The sequence below is a fragment of the Leucopleurus acutus genome, assembly GCF_964270905.1.
Source record: "Leucopleurus acutus genome assembly, chromosome: 5".
Taxonomy (NCBI): Eukaryota; Metazoa; Chordata; class Mammalia; order Artiodactyla; family Delphinidae; genus Leucopleurus; species Leucopleurus acutus.
The window spans coordinates 72108258-72130151 of record NC_139147.1 but is presented as its reverse complement, the minus strand read 5'-3'; the positions used below and the strand labels follow the sequence as shown (position 1 = coordinate 72130151).

General features: G+C 37.1%; 1 protein-coding gene across 2 annotated transcripts in view; it reads left to right on the top strand.

The window, feature by feature from the left end:
- Positions 1-21894, top strand: part of UBXN7 (UBX domain protein 7) — a 68422-nt gene that overhangs the window by 25953 nt on the left and 20575 nt on the right. For both annotated transcript variants that reach the window (XM_082840144.1, XM_082840143.1), the window contains exons 4-8: positions 3347-3412; positions 4645-4757; positions 15395-15541; positions 16887-16977; positions 17627-17754. In XM_082840144.1, the coding sequence (XP_082696270.1) occupies positions 3347-3412; positions 4645-4757; positions 15395-15541; positions 16887-16977; positions 17627-17754 (545 nt within the window). The remainder of the gene's footprint in view (positions 1-3346; positions 3413-4644; positions 4758-15394; positions 15542-16886; positions 16978-17626; positions 17755-21894) is intronic.

The following is a 21894-nucleotide window of genomic DNA, read 5'->3' as shown; positions in this document are numbered from 1 at the left end:
GATTACTGACAAACTATAGTTATTTAGACTTAAACATTTGGCAGACATTTTCTTGAATGTGAACGAAGCCTGTTAACTGTTTCAAGGCAAACAACTAACGTTATTTGTTGCCAGTGATTTAAGAAAAGAAAAAAAGGCTTTCAGGCAGAGCTTAGAATTTTAGAAAGTTTATGTGCATGATTGTGAGCTTGATAGCTTCCCAGTACTTAAAGGCTTTCTGATGAGGTTAGCAGTGACATTAACAGATGGTGATTTTTTTTTTAATATCATATGATGAAATGGTCAGTATTTGGAATATTTGCATAACTCAGTGAACAAGTATTTTCAAATGACCAAAGCAGAATATTACAAAATTGTGCATGGGTGAAAGATCTATTCGGATCTATATGTAAGTATCTGTATATGCAATATAGGTTAGATATCTATTGCTGTTTAACAAATCGCTTCAAAATTTAGCTTCCTGAAACAAACATTTGTTATATCACCATTTCTGTGGGTCAGGAATCCAGGTGTGGCTTAGTTGGGTGCCTCTGTTTAGGGTCTCTCACAGGGTATAATCAAGGTGTCAGCCAGGGCTACAATCATCTCAGAGCATGACTAGAGGAAGATCTAAGTTTACTCACGTGGCTGCTGGTTGGCTGGAGACATCAGTTCCTTACTGCAGAGCAAATGAGAGAGCCAGAGAGGGCAGCCCAAGATGGATGGAAGCCACCATCTTTTTGTATAAGTACCGTGCGCTAACAGATTGCACCACTAGAGCTCCATCCACTATCTTTTTGTAACCTAACTGTTGGAAGTGACCTCCCATCACCTCTGCCACATTCTATTTGATCCTGCCCATACTCAAGATGTTCACACACAGGTTATGAATCCCGGGAGATAGGGATAATCGGGGGTCATCACAGAGCCTGCGTAGCACATAAGACTAATGGATTTTAATGGAGCAGAATATGAAAAGTTCATTGATAAGATTTCAGATTCCATGTTGCAGCCAACCTTTAAGAAATTACCACTGGTTGAGCTTTGGTGTAGTAGCAGGGGAGAATGTTCACAATTATCTTAAAACACTATTAAAATACTCTTCCCTTTTACAACTACATGTCTGTGTGAAATTGAATTTTAATTTTCTTCATATACATGAACTAAAGGAATAGCAGCAGATTGAATGCAGAAGCAGATCTAAAAATTCAGGTGTCTTCTCTTATACCAGTTATTAACAGAGATTTGTGAAAATGTGAAACAGTGTCGCTCTGCTCATTAAATTTTGTTCTCTGTTCCTCCCCTATTCTGACTATGAAGCTCCTTTTTGAATATCTTTTAGCTCTTTGTAGCTTAGTCTCTTTGACCTCAGTGAGCAGCACTCCTATTATGTGGACAGTGGAGTGAGAGTACAGAGGACTGATGTTTACTTATAGCGTATGGTTTGGAAGAGTGAGGAAACCACATATTGAAGAGGCAGGCAGGAGTAATAATGATCCTAGAGCTAGAGGTGTTGTGGCTTGAGGAGAGATTCTTGGTTAGACTTAGGATATATAAGGGGGAAACAAATGGGAGCAGGTGATGAGCCCAAGAAATAAAAGAGAGTGGTTGGAAAGCTAGCAATAAGAGGAGCTAGTATGAATCTCCAGGAGATCAAGTGTTTAATAGAGAAAGGCTAAATTGGGGGGTGGGGTGGGGGCAGGGAGTGAGAGAGAGAGAGAGAGAGAGAAGAATGTAGAATATTGACCGGCCTGCCTTTGGCAGTTTAAAAGTAGAAGAAAAGTACCTTTTATATACTATGTACTACCTCCCCAATAATAATATGCTTTCTTAGGCAGCTGTTTTATGTCTTATCCTAAGATAACCTTACTTTCTTAATTGTTATGGTTAAGTAATATCTGGTAATGAGTTTTAAGAAAGCATTATTTGAGCAGTTAATATTATTGCTGCTAGAAACATGTACATTTAAGATGGGAACTCTTGATTAAAAATAGTTCCAAGATTGAAAAGAATAACATTTCTTGCTTCGTGTTTATAAAGGGAGGGAGGAAAAATAATGCAGTATTTAAATTTTATAAGTTTAAATAATAAAATTTAAAATTAATAATTTATATAATTATTTAAATAAAACAATTTATATGTAAAATTCAGTACAAAGCTAAAATATGGAAGTCTCTGATTTTTACCAAATTTCCTTTTCCTAGAGATAATATTGTGATTCTTTAATATAAATGCTGATACACATATGTGCATAAATGATATACTGACCTGATAATGCTTTAAGCAAATGTGGGATTTTTTTAACATGTGGTTCTGCATTCTTTTGTTATTTTTTTGTTTGTTTTTTACTCAGTAGTTCTTAGATTAAAAGAATTACCCTATATAATGGCAAACACAGGCTGTTGGGAAAGATGCTTTGACATGGGATGGGAGACTTTTATAGTTTCTGTCTAATCTTACTATGTAATCATCATCTGTTAATGTGTAGCACTGTTCTGGTTACATGCTGGCAGTGCTCGTGGGGCTTGCCATAAACCAACTGAATAACTGTTACCCATATTGAAAGAATCATTAAATTTCCTTATTTACTGTGATGTATATAAATGACCTGATAACTTTTTTTTTTTATTGGAGTATAGTTGGTTTACAATGTTGTGTTAGTTTCAGGTGTACAGCAAAGTAATTCAGCTATACTTATACATATATCTATTCTTTTTCAGATTCTTTTCCCATTTAAGACCTGGTAAAATTTTTGTGTTTAAGAACATACAGGAAGATAACGTGTTGATGATTGCTTTTTCAGCTTTATCTGTACAATACTTAAGGACTGGGTAATAGACGCTATACAAGGGTATCAAAGGACGTTGGTTCTGTTCATTTTTCTGTTCACTGTAGGAAAAATTTTTCTTCCGAAATTACAGTTTTTTGGTGTTTATAATTCTGCATGTGTATGCACTTACTAAGAGGTAGTTCTTAAATATTATGGTTTAGAACTTACTCAAGTATTATACTATAGGGTAGGCAGATCATTTAGGCTAACCTGAATTATGTATTTGCAGCATGTATGTAGCTTCATCGCCATGGGAAGTCATCCTCAAAATCTTTCTTCCTATCTTTTTACACAAGTTTGGCCAAGTTTTTTAACTGGGCCTTAATTTTCTTTTTTGTATAATATGATTGGGCTCAAGATGGTTAATTATATATGAATGCCTTGAAGGTTTTTGAAGTATTTTATATTTTGAAGGAGGGCACCATTATGAATCTGAGTGTCTTAATATAAGAAATTGCTATAGATAAGGACATTTTTAGAATTGTTACAAAATTAATGTTTAACTTTTTGTATCAATTCTATTTTTTCCTCCTATAGCTCCTAAAAGACGACGGCCTGCACGTTCAATATTTGATGGTTTCCGGGATTTCCAAACTGAAACTAGTAAGTATCTATGAACCAGTTTATCATCTCTTTTTCCCTCCCTCTCCCTCTCTCATTGTCTTTCTCCCCTGTCTCCTCTCCCACAGATTAAAACCACAAGGTGGAAAAGCACCCACACACTCCCCTTCAGGTCAAGATCCTAGTTTGTTTTATATAAGTTTTTTTCTTAAGAAGATGATTAATATTAGGCCTAGTAACTTTGAGAATTCATCTTATTTAAAAACTAAATTATGAATTCAGTCTGTGATTGTTATTAACTCCCCCTTGAGCTGAATTGTTCCAGATTCTAACCTACTTGGTTATAGAAGAATAAGGGAGATGGATATAATGTGAGAAATATGGTAATTTACAAACTTAGTCTGTTTCTGAATGAGCACTTAAATGCTGACTATAATAAAATAAAAAACTGATTTTCCTCAGGATCCTGATATATGTCAGTTAAAGGAATGACCACAATGAAAATGGTTATTATAGGGATTGGAAAATAGAAGAAGAAAAGGCCATACTACCCAAAGCAGCCACTATTAACATTGTGGCAACAGTTGTTTGGAATAGGTTTATATCTTTCTGTTGAATAAGAATGAGTCTTGGCCTTCTCCTTTTAGTGGAATTAGTACTGATTTAGCAATGGAATCCTAGAGAAAAGACAGTTATGTTTAGAGAATATATGAGAAACTCTTGAACCATATTTGATTTTGTAATAATTTATAATGAGCTCATTGAAGCACAGATAGGTCTTGTAACTTGAGAGTTGATGTGGAATCCAGACTGACTCAGGTCATCCAGGGAATCCTGTGCCCTTCCAGGAGAAGATGACAGCAGTAGTCATTCTGTCTCACTGCCATAATCTTTCAAGATTGGGAATGTAGCTAGAAACAACTAGAATGTAGCTAGATAAATTAGGATGAGTTTCAGAAATAGATAAATGAAGATGAAAGTTTTCTCCTGTGCTAAAGTTAGTTTTGAGTATGTGAAGGAAATATTTTGAATAAGTGACTCTTACATAATTTCCATTTTTATCCTTATCTTTGGATAGAGAGCGCCACGTCTTAAGACTCCCGCCCCACCTGGCTTTGTATTTTTTTTCAGAGTCAGCCTTAGATCTTTGCATTTGCATTTGAGGTCAAGCACATTGTTCGTTAGTTCTTGCAACTGATACATTTTTTTTAAAATGCAAGATTCATGACTTATTTTATGGCTAATTGAAACTTTCTCATCCTCCTGTGTTGCAGTTCGGCAAGAACAGGAATTAAGAAATGGAGGAGCAATAGATAAGAAACTAACTACCCTTGCAGATCTCTTCCGGCCACCCATTGATTTGATGCATAAAGGCAGCTTTGAAACAGTAAGTTGTTGGAGATTCTAAGCCTGAGCTATGAATCTTCTTGCATTTTTAGTGGCGTTTTTCTTTCTAAGAGCAAAAAAAAGTTTTCAGCATATAGAGAATTGGCGTCATAGTAAGTATGAAATACCTAGAAGGTTACATTGATTTATATTTCTTAAAAGTTTATATATTTTTAATTACTACTTACTGCTGAGAATATTGTGTGTGTGTGTGTGTGTGTGTGTGTGTTTTGGCCATTTGTGAGTTGTTTGTAGGTATCTTTTACCCATATTTTTATGAGGATCCTAGTGTGTTTTAAAAGAATATCCCTATGGTTGCGGAGTATGTTCTCCCTTAGTTCTTGTTTTAATTTAGCTGAAGCCAAAGGAAAACTTTCCGGAGCAGGTTTATATGATTGTCTGCTAAATTATAAGCTTACTGAGGGCAGGGGAACCATGTTTCTTTTTATTTTGGTGATCCGTGGGACCCAGTCTCTAGCATTTAATAGGAACACGGTATTTGGTAAATGAATGCGTTTAGTTAGGATTTTAAATATTCTTCTGTTGAAGTGTTCAAACAACTTGCTTTTGTGTGTTGACTATCATGTTAACTCTCTTTTGAATCAGAAGAGCATTTCTGTAGATGTAAATCACTGAAATTTCAGGTAAGTCTTTTCTGTTAGGATAAAGTAGGCCAAACAATAACTGTAAAAATGACGTTAGTAGCTACATATTTAGAAGTGAATTTTGATTGTTTTTTAAAAAAAATTTTGTCCTTAGACATACTCTTAAACTAGCCTAAATGAAATATTTAGGTTAAGAAATTTAACTGTAAGCTTTTTCCTTCTGAATTCTTTAATTTTCTGAATTGTAATTTCTGAATTTCTGTAATTTCTGAAAGTGTTTGGCCACGTGTAACAAAATCCAGATGATGGAGATTTGATTAAATGTGTTTCTTTTTGTTGTGTAAATAAAGTTCAGGGAGTCTGGTGTTCATTTATCAGCTCAAAGATGTCAGGTTAGATGTCTCCTCAGTTTTCTTCATCTTTCGTTCATGATCTTTAACATGGTAACTGCCTATCCTTTCTACTGTTCTGGTGATAATATAACCATTGACAGAATAGCGCAATATGTAAGACAAAAAGGAACTGAGTTTGTTTTGATGTGCTTTCTGTTTTCATTAGCTTCTGTGTTGCTCTGGGGCTTAACTAAATAACTCTGAGCTTGATTTAATTTTGTCACTTTGGGCTCATAAAAAGCAGTTACTCTGCTGCTTGTTATTAAGGGAAAATGTGAATCTTTTTTTTTTTTTTTTTTTTTTGCGGTACACGGGCCTCTCTCTGCTGTGGCCTCTCCCTTTGCGGAGCACAGGCTCCATGGCCATAGCTTATGGGCCCAGCCGCTCCGCGGCATGTGGGATCTTCCCGCACCAGGGCACGAACCCATGTCCCCTGCATTGGCAGGTGGACTCTCAACCACTATGCCACCAGGGAAACCCATGAATCTTTTTTGATACTGTCATCTGAAGTTTGATTCATTTTGTTAAGTGTCACCTTTTTTCTTTGAATTTTGTGACCTATGTTGTTTTCAACAATCTTCATTTTTTTCACTAATAATACTCAACTTTATCATTTACAAGCCTTTAAATGATATAAACATTCCCAGAAAAAGTAGGCATTTCATTATGACTAATGATATATCCATTAGTTTTATAGAAATTAGGGAAGTAATATACAAAATTAAGTTCACTGAAATTTAGAGAGGTGAATATTAAAAATTAAAGGAATAGTCTGGCTGCTCAGGCAGGACCCACAGGTTTGAATTAGATATAGATCTGAGCCACAGTTTTATAGGTGTAGAAACTAGACTTCCTTCTTTCTTTTTTTTTTAAATTTAATTTAATTTATTTTATTTTTGGCTGCGTTGGGTCTTCCTGGCTGCACGCAGGGGCTAATCTTTGTTGCGGTGCAGTGGCTTCTCTTGTGGAGCACTGCTCTAGGTGCATGGGCTTCAGTAGTTGTGGCACACGGGCTCAGTAGTTGTGGCTCACAGGCTGTAGAGCGCAGGCTCAGTAGTTGTGGCGCATGGGCTTAGTTGCTCCATGGCATGTGGGATCTTCCCAGACCAGGGCTCGAACCCATGTCCCCTGCATTGGCAGGTGGATTCTTAACCACTGTGCCACCAGGGAAGCTCATAGACTTTATTATTTCTTAATGTAACTAGAGGTAGACCATGTTCAAGGGTTCTGGCTTATGCTAACCAGATGAGAGATTGATTAGTTCACTTGTTCATTCAGTAAATATTTAGTGAGGCCTCCTGTTGCAAGGCCTTGTTCTAGGGGATGGGGATTATGTGTATTGGGATAAAGATTTAACTAAGTGTGAGAGAGACCAGGAATAAAACAAACATTAACTTAAACAAGATAGAAGTCCATGCTGTTAGGATGGTTCTGCTCTATGAAGTTATTAGGAATGCAGTTTTTTTCTGTCCTATTCTGCAAGGTCTTGCTTGCCCTTGTCTACATGATTCAAGGTGGCTTACTACCATGTTTGCTTTTCAGTTAGCATGAAGGAAGGGAGTGACCGAGAAGGGTACACCTTTTCCCTTTAAAGGCACAACCTAGAGGTAATACACATCACTTCTCACATTCCATTGACCAGAATTGTAACAGGGAAGAGCCAAATCTGACTACATGTTGAATCTGTTGCTTTTACTTTAATCGTTGCTTTCTGCTGCTTTTGCTCACTAAAAGGATACTGTTTATATATAATGGCCTGCCTCAGGGAACCGTGCCCCTCTGTCTGAAAGCTAAACCAAAGTGCCTTTGTTCAGGGAAGCATCCTAACCCTGTCCACCTGTGGATGGCTGCAAGAAAGAAGAAATTAACACATCCCCTCCCCAAGGCTGGCCATTCCAGGGGATATTTGCAAAAATTAACGGCCTTTTTACTTTACTTCCTCATCTCCTCCCCCTTTCTGTTCTATAAAAGAAACTGGCATCCAAACCACGATAAGGTGGTTCTTTTGAGACACTAGTCTGCCGTCCTCATGGTCCACCGGCTTTCTGAATAAAGTCCCTTGCCTCAACACCTCATCTCTGGATTTATTGGCCTGTCGTGCGGCGAGCAGAGCAAGCTTGGACTTGGTAACAGAACTTAGCAATGTGGCCACACCTACTTGCAAAGGACACTGGGAAATCAAGATGCTTAGCTGAAAATTGGAGATTCTATTTTATTTTATTTTATTTTTTTGGTACACGGGCCTCTCACTGCTGCGGCCTCTCCCGTTGCGGAGCACAGGCTCTGGACCCGCAGGCTCAGCAGCCATGGCTCACAGGCCCAGCCGCTCCGCGGCATGTGGGATCCTCCTGGACCGGGGCACGAACCCATGTCCCCTGCATCGGCAGGCGGACTCTCAGCCACTGCACCACCAGGAAAGCCCTCTATTTTTTTTTTTAATTTTTAAATTTTATTTATTTTTTTATACAGCAGGTTATTACTCATCAGTTTTATACACATCAGTGTATACATGTCAATCCCAGTCACCCAATTCATCACACAACCACCAACACCCCCGCACCGCTTTCCCTGCTTTGTGTCCATACGTTTTTTCTCTACATCTGTGTCTCATTTTCTGCCCTGAAAACTGGTTCATCTGTACCATTTTTCTAGGTTCCAAATATATGCGTTAATATACGATATTTGTTTTTCTCTTTCTGACTTACTTCACTCTGTATGACAGTCTCTAGATCCATCCACGTCTCAACAAATGACCCAGTTTTGTTCCTTTTTATGGCTGAGTAATATTCCATTGTATATATGTACCACATCTTCTTTATCCATTCGTCTGTCGATGGGCATTTAGGTTGCTTCCATGACCTGGCTATTGTAAATAGTGCTGCAATGAACATTGGGGTGCATGTGTCTTTTTGAATTGTGGTTTTCTCTGGGTATATGCCCAGTAGTGGGATTGCTGGATCATATGGTAATTCTATTTTTAGTTTTTTAAGGAACCTCCATACTGTTCTCCATAGTGGCTGTATCAATTTACATTCCCACCAACAGTGCAAGAGGGTTCCCTTTTCTCCACACCCTCTCCAGCATTTGTTTTTTGTAGATTTTCCGATGATGCCCATTCTAACTGGTGTGAGGTGATACCTCATTGTAATTTTGATTTGCATTTGTCTAAATTTGCATTTCTCAACAATTAGTGATGTTGAGCAGCTTTTCATGTGCTTCTGGCCGTCTGTCTGTCTTCTTTGGAGAAATGTGTATTTAGGTCTTCTGCCCATTTTTGCATTGGCTTGTTTGTTTTTTTAATATTGAGCTGCATGAGCTGTTTATATATTTTGGAGATTAATCCTTTGTCCGTTGATTCATTTGCAAATATTTTCTCCAGTTCTGAGGGTTGTCTTTTCATCTTGTTTATGGTTTCCTTTGCTGTGCAAAAGCTTTCATGTTTCATTAGGTCCCATTTGTTTATTTTTGCTTTTATTTCCATTACTCTAGGAGGTGGATCAAAAAAGATCTTTCTGGGATTTATGTCAAAGAGTGTTCTTCCTATGTTTTCCTCTAAGAGTTTTATAGTGTCCGGTCTTACATTTATGTCTCTAATCCATTTTGAGTTTATTTTTGTGTATGGTGTTAGGGAGTGTTCTAATTTCATTCTTTTACATGTAGCTGTCCAGTTCTCCTAGCACCACTTATTGAAGAGACTGTCTTTTCTCCATTGTATATCCTTGCCTCCTTTATCATAGATTAGTTGACCATAGGTGCATGGGTTTATCTCTGGGCTTTCTATTTTGTTCCATTGATCTGTGTTTCTGTTTTTGTGCCGTACCATATTGTCTTGATTATGGTAGCTTTATAGTATAGTCTGAAGTCAGGGAGTCTGATTCCTCCAGCTCTGTTTTTTTCCCTCAAGACTGCTTTGGTTAATCGGGTTCTTTTCTGTCTCCATATAAATTTTAAGAGTTTTTGTTCTAGTTCTGTAAAAAATGCCATTGGTAATTTGATAGGGATTGCATTGAATCTGTAGATTGCTTTGGGTAGTATAGTCAGTTTCACAATGTTGATTCTTTCAATCCAAGAACATGGTATATCTCTCCATCTGTTGGTATCATGTTTAATTTCTTTCATCATTGTCTGATAGTTTTCTGCATACAGTTCTTTTGTCTCCCTAGGTAGATTTATTCCTAGGTATTCTTTTTGTTGCAGTGGTAAATGGGAGTGTTTCCTTAATTTCTCTTTCAGAATTTTCATCGTTACTGTGTAGGAATGCAAGAGATTTTTGTGCATTAATTTTGTATCCTACAATTTTACCAAATTCATTGATTAGCTCTAGTAGTTTTCTGGTGGCATCTTTAGGATTCTCTACGTATAGTATCGTGTTATCTGCAAACAGTGACAGTTTTACTTCTTCTTTTCCAATTTGTATTCCTTTTATTTCTTTTTCCTTGGAGATTCTATTAAGGAGTAGGGAAAAATAGATATTTGTTACTTATAAGCAGTTTCTGCCACAGGGAGGTTGTGGTAAACAAATTATACAAAGTCCTTTGCCATCAAAAAATTTATAATCTAGAGGGAGAAACAGACTACCAGCAAATAAAAAACAATACCTATATAACATATTTAGTGTATATATATGTATATATTTTTGTATGTATGTGTTTGACACAGAGAAATTTCAGGTTACAGTAGTTGCTGGGAGAAAGAATAAAATAGAATAAGGGAAGGACAAAGAGAGGACTATTCTGTTTGGGGACATTAAGGTGCATGTGCTCTTATAGGCAAATGAAAAGCAAGGTTGATTTCATAGGTTTCACACACTTTTATAATTGTGATGAGAGAGGACTGATTCAGATAGGAAGATGAGGATATATTTCTGAAAGAATGAGATTTGAGTAGAAACCTGAAAGAAGTGAGGGAATGTAAACCATAGAAGGGTCTCAGGGAAGAGCAGAAAAACAGTTAAGTATATAGGCACTGGTGTTGGAAAGAGCTTGGACAAATTTCTGGTACAGCCCAGGAAACCAGTGTAGCTGGAGCTGAGTGAGCATGGGACTTAGGATGAATAATCTGACCCGGGCAAGGGAACATTTCTTAGGTTTTCTTCTTTCCCATTAGCATGTAAGTTCCATGAACACAGGGATTTTGTTTTATTTATTGTTGTATATTCACAGTGCATAGAGGGGTGTCTGGCACACAGTTGTCCCTCATTAAGTTTTTGTTAAATGATTGAGTGGTATAATCTAGCGTATATTGTACAGAAAGAATCAGAACAATTTCCATAATATTCCTTATTTTCATAAGAAATACATGTTTATTTGTTAAAATTGCCATTCAGGGCTTCCCTGGTGGTGCAGTGGTTAAGAATCCGCCTGCCAGTGCAGGAGATGCAGGTTCAAGCCCTGGTCCAGGAAGATCCCACATGCTGCGGTACAACTAAGCCCATGCTCCACAACTACTGAGCCTGCACTCTAGAGCCTGCAAGCCACAACTACTGAAGCCTGTGTGCCTAGAGCTTGTGCTCCGCAACAAGAGAAGCCACCTTAATGAGAAGGCTGCGCACCACAACGAAGAGTAGCCCCCACTTGCCGCAACTAGAGAAAGCCCGCATGCAGCAACAAAGAGGAAATGCAGCCAAAAATAAAATAAGTTTATAAAATATGAAAATAAAATATAAAAATTGCCATTCAATTGCACATGCTCCTAGTCCTACTAAGAGTACTTTGTTAACTTCAAAAGTACTTGCTATAAATACAAGTAAAAACATTTTAGTTAAAATATAAAGAACTGATTCAGAAACAAAATACATAAGATGAAGTTTTTTTAAATAAACTATACATAGCTTATATTTTTATTCAAATTAGGCAAAAATTATAGAAAAAAACAGCAAGGAAAAATAATAGTAGTTTCCATTTACATAAGAAAGTATTGTGCATATTTTAATATATTTCCTTTTTGACTTTATGCATATATATTTATTCAAGCAAATTATCTTTTCCTCTGTATCCTCTTTTCATACTTTCCTGATCTGTTTGGGACTGGGAGAGACGTTACTCTCTCACTGTTCTCCCATTATCACAGATAGACCCTGTCACATACCTCTCTATTTGGTATAGCCACACTTGCTCTTGGGTTTCTCTATAATGGCTTTTGAATATTGATTCAGAACAACCTAATGAATTCCAAGAGGAAAGGTTCATCATTTGTCCCATGGCCCACTCTCACCTCTCGTCCTTGACTCATATAACTAGTATACTTAGTGAGATTATATAAGATTCTCTTATGTTCCCTCCAGACATTGCTGCTTTGCATGAAATTTGTGTCTTTTTTGGGGCCCTTCTTTCTAGAAGTAATTTCTTTTTTTTTCTAAATTTAATTGAAGGATAGTTGATTTATAATGTGTTAATTTCTGCTGCACAGCAAAGTGATTCAGTTACACATATTTATACATCCTTTTTCATATTCTTTTCTATTATGGTTTATCACAGGATATTAAATATAGTTCCCTGTGCTATACAGTAGGACCTTATTGTTTATCCATTCTATATATAATAGTTTGCATCTGTTAATCCTAAACTCCCAGTCCATCCCTCCCTCACCCACTCTCCCCCTTGGCAACCACAAGTCTGTTCTCTATGTCTGTGAGCCTGTTCCTGTTTCCTAGATTAGGTTATTTGTGTCATATTTTAGATTCCACATATAAGTAGTATCATACGGTATTTGTCTTTCTCTATCGGACTTACTTCACTTAGTATGATAATCTCTAGTTGCATCCATGTTGCTGTAAATGGCATTATTTTGTTCTTTTTTATGGCTGAGTAGTATTCCTTTGTATATATGTACCACATCTTCTTTATCCATTCACCTGTTGATGGACATTTAGCTTGTTTCCATGTCTTGGCTATTGTGAATAGTGCTGCTATGAACATACGGGTTCATATATCTTTTTGAATTATAGTTTTATTGGGATATATGCCCGGGAGTGGGATTGCTGGATCATATGGTAGCTCTATTTTTAGTGTTTTTTTTTTTTTTTTTTGCGGTACTTGGGCCCCTCACCGTTGTGGCCTCTCCCATTGTGGAGCACAGGCTCCAGACGCACACGCTCAGCAGCCGTGGCTCATGGGCCTAGCTGCTCCGTGGCATGTGGGGTCTTCCCGGACTGGGGCACGAACCCGCGTCCCCTGCATCGGCAGGTGGACTCTCAGCCATTGCGCCACCAGGGAAGCCCTATTTTTAGTTTTTTAAGGAACCTACATACTGTCTTCCATAGTGGCTGCACCAGTTTACCTTCCTACCAACAGTGTAGGAGGGTTCCCTCTTCTCCACACCCTCTCCAGATTTGTAGATTTTTTAATGTGGCCATTTTGACTGGTGTGAGGTGGTACCTCATTGTAGTTTTGATTTATATTAGAAGTACTTCCTTAACAACATCTTCCAGTTTCTTTTGCTTGTATAAGGTTTCTCCCAATGTAAGCTTCATGAAGTCAGGGGTTTTTTGTTTTGGTAACTGCTATAAATCCAGCATCTATAACTGTACCTGAAACATGATAGATCCTCAAATATTTGTCAAATGAATGAATCTGAATGAATGAAAGTGTGAATGTGAATAAATGAATTTTTAAAAACAATAGCAAATGACTCTCCATTGTTTTTGAATTCTGGACTTTTATTATTCTTCAGTGTTATCCTTTTTTTTAAAAAAAATATTTATTTATTTGGCTGTACCGCGTCTTAGTTGCGGCATGTGGGATCATTGTGGCGGCATGCGGGATCTTTAGTTGCGGCTTGCAGGATCTTTAGTTGCGACATGTGGGATCTAGTTCCCTGACCAGGGATCGAACCTGGGTCCCCTGCATTGAGAGTGTGGAGTCTTAGCCATGGGATCACCAGGGAAGTTCGTTATACTTTTTTTTGGTCAGTGTTGTAGTTGAGGCAGACTTAATAAATTTACTTTATTATAGGGATTATGTACTCTTCAATCTGTCTCTCTAGAGTGTGTTTTTTTTTCTTCATTCTCAAATACTTTTTCTTCAGTTAAAGCAATATAATTACTCATTTATCTCCCATTTATCAAATCTATGTGCTTACTATAGGCAAGGAATTAACTGGAATACTATTACTTTCTAGAAGCAGAGAGTTATTTTATTAAATTTGTATACTTAAAAATAAGCTTTTGACCAGTTAATTGTAGCTTTCTGGCTCAATATAGGACTATTTCCTTTTAGAACTTGGGTTTTCACCTGTGGAATCAGTAATGAATATTATAAAATTATTTTCTCTGGCGGATTTGTACAGAAAAATAGGATAACAATTTTTGTAAGACTGTGTAAACTTTGTTATAAAACAAGATATTCTTATATTCTCCAGTACCTTGAAAATGATGTATGTTCTTCAATTGTTGTTAACCTGAGTTAATTGATTCTTAAGATTTTCCCATGTCAAACTGATTTGGAAAAAAATATTGTTCCAGGACAAAATTATTCAAAACTATAGCTTTCATTTCATTGTTTCTGTGCAAAGGTTTGAGGTAGCATTTGTTCATTTGCTTTTCTGCCATTCTTTTCCAGTTCAGCAATATTTCTTAGGTCATTATGGTGATGAGGAAATGTGAGGCAAAAAAGAAAGTGTACACTCACGCACTCGTGATTGATAATTGTGCTATAAATTGGGGAGTCTTTTGGAGATTATTCTGAAACATTCTTTGATCTGTAATCTCAATTTGACATATGAAGAATTTGAAATCTCAATTTTGAAATACACTCCTAGGAAAACAACCCTGAGAGAAAAAATCCTCAGCAGCTTTTACTGAAAGATTTAGAGTGATTCTATGAAATACCACATGCCTAATAATCGAGATGAATATATTTGGAAATGTTTATAAAAAATGATATTGAAGAAAATAAAATAACATAAACTAATATGCACATACTAGTTACAACTATTAAAAAGGAGAGATATATTTGTGGATAGGGGTTGACAGCACAATAGAATTATGTGACTTGTTGTCCTTGTTTGTGGAATCTTTTTCAGGTAAAGATGTTTACATGTACAATAAAAATCCAGCTACTATAACAAATAACAGTGAATAAAAGGAAAACAGTTCATTTAAATTTGAGAAATGCTTGCAAATGGACAATATAACTATATACATATAAGCAAAATAATGTAATTAATTTTTTTTAATTTTAAATTTTATTTATTTTATTTTTGGCCGCTTTGGGTCTTCGTTGCTGCGCGTGGGCTTTCTCTAGTTGCGGCGAGCGGGGGCTACTCTTTGTTGCAGTGCGTGGGCTTCTCGTTGCAGTGGCTTCTCTTGCTGTGGAGCACGGGCTCTAGGTGTGCAGGCTTCAGTAGTTTTGGCACATGGGCTCAGTAGTTGTGGCTCGTGGGCTTAGTTGCTTCGCGGCACATGGGATCTTCCCAGGCCAGGGCATGAACCCGTGTCCCCTGTGTTGGCAGGTGGATTCTTAACCACTGAACCACCAGGGAAGCCTGTAATTAATGTTTAGACACTGAAAGCTATAGATGCCATACTTGGGGAAAAAAACTTAGTATTTATATGGAAAAAGGACAGCTTCTGAATTCTGAAACATACCAGTTACCAAGTAGAAAATCTTTCTAACAATTGTTATGTAACTTTACTCTTACAGGCCAAAGAGTGTGGCCAGATGCAGAATAAGTGGCTGATGATAAACATTCAGAATGTACAAGACTTTGCATGCCAGTGCCTCAACCGTGACGTATGGAGCAATGAAGCTGTGAAGAATATTATCCGAGAACATTTCATTTTCTGGCAGGTGGGGAGAGTTCATTAAAAATTTTGTAGTATTTTACTTTGGTACATGGGATGTCGGGGAAGAGGAATTGGGTTATAAACTGGAAATAATTCATAACTGGGTTAAATTTTGACATATGAAGAAGTAAAACCACCCATAATGGCTGAAATAGTAAGGATAAGTGAAAGGGCAGCAATGAAGGGAAGGAGGAAAAAAGGAACCAAGCCGTGTAAACCGTATAGTATTCATATCTCAGAAGAGTTTGAACGTCTTGATAGAGTGTGCAGCTGTACTGTTCAATAGAAATGTAATGTGATTCAAAATTTTCTAGTAGCCACATTTAAAAAGGTCAAAAGAAACAGGCAATTGATTTTAATATATTTTAAAGATCAGTATCTCTAATATAAAACTAATATTAAAATATTGATGAGGTGTTTTGATTTTTTTTTTTGGTGTTAAGCCTTCAGGATCTGGTATGTATTTTACACTTACAGTACAGCTGTTAGGACTAGTCACATTTCAAATGCTTTAGTAGCACATGTTCTAGTGGCTACTATAATTGATAGTGGGAACTGTAGAAGATCTTGAAGTAATCAAAAAACATTTGACTAAGACGTGGATTTTAGCTTGAGTTTGATAGTCTTTAATTGTATGTCCTTAAACTTGTCACTTAGTCTTACTGGCTCTGGTTTCTTTTTATATAAATTACCAAGCTAAGGGTAGATGATTGTGCTCCAATTGTTTATATTATGAAAAATTATAGGGAATTCCCTGGCAGTCCAGTGGTTAGGACTCTGTGCTTCCACAGGGGGCATGGGTTTGATCCCTGGTCAGGGAACTAAGATTCTTTATGCTGTGTGACACAGCCAAAAACTTTTTTTTTATAAAATCAATACTTCTGAATGAACTTAATCTTTTCCCCACTGTAAGACATGCTATTAATGTTAGTAATTTGCCTGTTCATGTTTTACAGGCCCCTAAATTCAGTAAATTTTTTTCTGAATGGTAACCTTTTATTCAGCGACTGTTGATTGAGCATCTCTTTGCCTAGCAGTATGCTATGCACTTGAACTTACAATCTTAATATATTGTGATTTATTAAGATATATGTGGTTGAGAGTCAGGAATGAAATAGGTAGACAGATAACTTGAAAAGGAAGAGCAATACATCTTTGAACTGGGAAATGAGGAAGAATGGATTGCTATATTTATGTAAGTTTCAGAAGTGACTGAGGGCAGGAAGTGGAGGGAGTTCACACTAGGTGGCCTTCATTTTCTCTTTAATTGCTGTTGGTATATAACAAGAATATAGCTAGTACTTTTCTAAGAGGCTGATTTTTTTTTTTCAATATCAATGATTTAACAGGTTTATCATGACAGTGAGGAAGGTCAGAGATACATACAGTTTTATAAGCTAGGGGATTTCCCCTATGTTTCCATCTTGGATCCACGGACAGGTAAGGGTTATTTCAGCTTATGGTCTTTAACCTATTATTTAACTTTCAGTTACCTAAATTATCTTTAGTATTTGACTGGTTTCAAAATTGTTTGTAGTAATTTAGTTGAAGGGTTCTTGTTCATGCCCTTTAGAATTATTTAAACATCTATTGATGTGTGTATTTAGGGAATATGTTTCCAACAACTGTGGGAGATGGTAGTATTTTATGTTTGTGCAGTTCTGTTCTTTCAAAGAATAACTGTTTATCTTCCTTATGATTTGTAAGGAATCCCCTTAGGTCACTAAAATGTTAAGATTGTTCAGGTACTGGTTGTAATCCCACCAAAGAAGCAGAGGGTAGAGCTGGGTTTATTATTAATTGATTGAGTTTTATATAAGTATTGCTTTCTCTGAATCTCTTCTTCCTAAATGGCAATAAATGATATCAGTAGATAAAGTAGTTCCTCCATCATGATGGCTGGGAATCTCTTAGGTTGGTTATAATTAATGTATCCCCTAGGTTATGAAGACACTATGTAACTTAAGCTGGTGTTGGGTGGGGATATGTTCCCAGTAAATTTTAATTATGTATATGCTGAAAGAAATACTTAGTGAGAATTCAGAAAGAGTGTTGATTTTATTTCTATATCCTGGTTTTTAATCTTTAGGTCAGAAGCTAGTAGAGTGGCACCAGTTAGACGTATCTTCTTTCTTGGATCAAGTAACAGGATTTCTGGGTGAACACGGGCAACTGGATGGACTTTCTAGCAGTCCCCCCAAAAAATGTGCCCGTTCAGTAAGTATGACTAAAAAGTGGTGATGGGCAGTTAACTGTCACTGTGTAGAAGTGTCTTGTGTGAAATGTTTCAGGTAAAGATGGTAAAGATAATAATGTAAGTGGTGGACAGTTACAATTTGTGGCTGCACAACATCTTACATTTTGATAGTTTCCTACGTAAGGGTTCTCTCTTCTCAATGAAATTACAGGATTCATACTTCCCATCTCCTAGGATCAGGCATGTGACCTAAGACCTGGATTTAGAAGTAAACAATATGAATATGTAGCAGTGAGCAGGAAGACTGACCAGCAAGCCTGGTAACAGAAAAACCCACTTCTTCAGGGGCAGCACTGCTTGGACTTTTGGAATCCAGGTCTGAGCAGCAGCGGAAATGGTATTTTTGCTAGAACAACTCTCATGGTGTAATTGGGCATTATTGCTGGTTACATACCTTTAGGACCTGGGTCTCAGGCCCACCCAAAGATTATTTCTATATTTGATTTCTATAATATGCTATTACTAGGCAGACCTGTTTGATAATTGATAGCAAGATTATTTGCAAGTAGGAGACCTTCAGAGGTGTGGGAATCTCACATTGGTTGTAGCAACTGTTTGGGTTTGATGGCAGTGAGGATAAAATTAGTTACAGAGGATGTGACTTTAGCAGTCCAATATCATGCAGTGATGAAACAGTTCCTTAAGTTATTACCTAGAATAAAGTGCCCACTTAAGGAGAGGCTATGGGTGCTTGCCAAGGATTTGTATAGAATTCTTTTTCCCCCCCTCCATTACTTAGAAATTTTACTTAAGTAGAATTCTTTCTTAAGGCATTAAAAAACCCAGGAAGTTTCTGTGATTTCCCTAAGAGAGTTTTCTCATCTTTTACAGTCATAGGCTGATACTGTCAAAACACAGAGCCTGAGCTTGTGAGTTGATGAATTACAACATAAATTGAGTTTAAAATCTCACTAGATCTCTTATAAAAGTTAAGGGACTTAGTAGGGAAAAGAGTGGGACCATAAAATTGGACAGTGACATAGGGCTGATTTGGGTGACTAGTACCTCAGACCCCACTTCTGAACTAAATTCTCTGAATGTTACAAATTTTGATCAACTATGTACAAGAGACACAGCAACAAATAATGGCTTAAACAAGGAAGACATCTTTTCTCAACAAGAAGTTCAGAGGCAAGCAGTCTAGGACTTGACTCATGTGGATGTCATCAAGGAACCAGGTTCCTCCCCGTTTTTTCCCCCCTCCATCCTTAGTATTGGCTTGTGTCCTCGTGGTCACAGTACAGATGCTGCACTCCCGTATTCCAGCATGGACAAGGAGGGAAGGGGGTGGCGTCTCTATTACAAAGGTAAAACAGCCACAGATAAAGAGTTCTGCTTGTTTTAGCTGGACATATTTTCTTGTACACAGTTGAGGTTCTTTTAATAAGGAAGCAAAGAAGACTGGGTATAAAATAGGAAACTAACAGAGTCCATCATAATGTCATTCTTTAAAATCAGCCTTCATGATACACAGTGTTATTATCTGTAGTCAGTCCAAGCCATTGCATGTCACGTGAGCACATCTGTTTGCTTTCTTGTGAGTGCTATTTAAGTTTATTTTGAAAATTTCAAAATAGCTTTGTTGAAGTATAATTAATGTCTAGTAACTGAGTATATTTAAAATTTGCAGTTTGACAAGTTTAGATATGAGCATCTTTTCATGTGCTTTTTTACCTTCTGTCTCTTTTGGTAAAGAGCCTATTCAGATCTCAGGCTCATTTTTCTCTTACTGGGTTGTATATCTCTTTTTTTGTGGGGGGGTGGGGCCCGTGCTGTGCAGCGTGTGGAATCTTAGTTCCCTGACCAGGAATGAAACCCGTGCCCTTTGCAGTGGAAGTGTGGAGTCTTAACCACTGGACCGCCAGGGAAGGCCCCTGGGTTGTATATCTTTTAATTGAGTTGTAAGGACTTAAGATATAAGTCCTTTGTTGGATATATGGTTTGCAGATATTTTTTTTCAGTTTGTTGCTTGCTTATTCATTTCACGATGGTGTTTTTGAAGAGCAAATTTTAAAATGTTGATGAAATCCAATTTATCAACTTTCTTTTTTATTTTAACGTTTTTATTGGAGTATAATTGCTTTACAGTGGTGTGTTAGTTTCTGCTTTATAACAAACTGAATCAGTTGTACATCTATCCCCATATCTCTTCCCTCTTGCGTCTCCCTCCCACCCTCCTTATCCCACCCTTCTATCTGGTCACAAAGCACCGAGCTGATCTCCCTGTGCTATGTGACTGCTTCCCACTAGCTATCTATTTTACATTTGGTAGTGTTTATATGTCCATATATAACCTACCACTCTCTCACTTTGTCCCAGCTTACCCTTCCCCTACCCCGTGTCCTCAAGTCCATTCTCTAGTAGGTCTGCGTCTTTATTCCCATCTTTCCCTGGGTTCTTCATGACCAGTTTTTTTTTTTTTTAGATTCCATATATATGTGTTAGCATACGGTATTTGTTTTTCTCTTTCTGAATTACTTCACTCTGTATGACAGACTCTAGGTCCATCCACCTCACTACAAATAACTCAATTTTGTTTCTTTTTATGGCTGAGTAATATTCCATTTTTTATATGTGCCACATCTTCTTTATCCATTCATCTGTCAGTGGACACTTAGGTTGCTTCCATGTCCTGGCTATTGTAAATAGAGCTGCAGTGAACATTGTGGTACATGACTCTTTTTGAATTATGGTTTTCTCAGGGTAAATGCGCAGTAGTGCAATTGCTGGGTCATGTGGTAGTTCTATTTTTAGTTTTTTAAGGAACCTCCATACTGTTCTCCATAGTGGCTGTATCAGTTTACATTCCCACCAACAGTGTATGAGGGTTTCCTTTTCTCCACACCCTCTCCAGCATTTATTGTTTGTAGATTTTTTGATGATGGCCATTCTGACTGGTGTGAGATGATATTGCATTGTAGTTTTGATTTGCATTTCTCTAATGATTAATGATGTTGAGCATTCTTTCATGTGTTTGTTGGCAATCTGTGTATCTTCTTTGGAGAAATGTCTGTTTAGGTCTTCTGCCCATTTTTGGATTGGGTTGGTTGTTTTTTTGATATTGAGCTGCTTGTAAAGTTTGGAAATTAATCCTTTGTCAGTTGCTTCATTTGCAAATATTTTCTCCCATTCTGAGGGTTGTCATTTCATCTTGTTTATGGTTTCCTTTGCTGTGCAAAAGCTTTCAAGTTTCATTAGGTCCCATTTGTTTATTTTTGTTTTTATTTCCATTTCTCTAAGAGGTGGGTCAAAAAGGATCTTGCTGTGATTTATGTCATAGAGTGTTCTGCCTGTGTTTTCCTCTAAGAGTTTGATAGTGTCTGGCCTTACATTTAGGTCTTTAATCCATTTTGAGTTTATTTTTGTGTATGGTGTTAGGAAGCGTTCTAATTTCATTCTTTTGCATGTAGCTGTCCAGTTTTCCCAGCACCACTTATTGAAGAGGCTGTCTTTTCTCCATTGTATATTCTTGCCTCCTTTATCAAAGATAGAGTGACCATATATGCATGGGTTTATCTCTGGGCTTTCTATCCTGTTCCATTGCTCTATATTTCTGTTTTTGTCCCACTACCATACGGTCTTGATTACTGTAGCTTTGTAGTATAGTCTGAAGTCAGGGAGCCTGATTTCTCCAGCTCCGTTTTTCTTTCTCAAGATTGCTTTGGCTATTCCAGGTCATTTGTGTTTCCATACAAATTGTGAAATATTTTGTTCTAGTTCTGTGAAAAACGCCATTGGTAGTTTGATAGGGATTGCATTGACTCTGTAGATTGCTTTGGGTAGTATAGTCATTTCCTTTTTCTTTTTGTTTTTTTTTAACGTGGTACAAACGTTTTTTTCTAATTTAATTTAATTTATTTTTTTATACAGCAGGTCCTTATTAGTCATCAGTTTTATACACATCAGTGTATACATGTCAATCCCAATCGCCCAATTCATTACACGACCACCCCCGCTGCTTTCCCCCCTTGGTGTCCATATGTTTGTTCTCTACATCTGTGTCTCAATTTATGCCCTGCAAACAGGTTCATCTGTACCATTTTTCTAGGTTCCACATATATGTGTTAATATACGATATTTGTTTTTCTCTTTCTGACTTA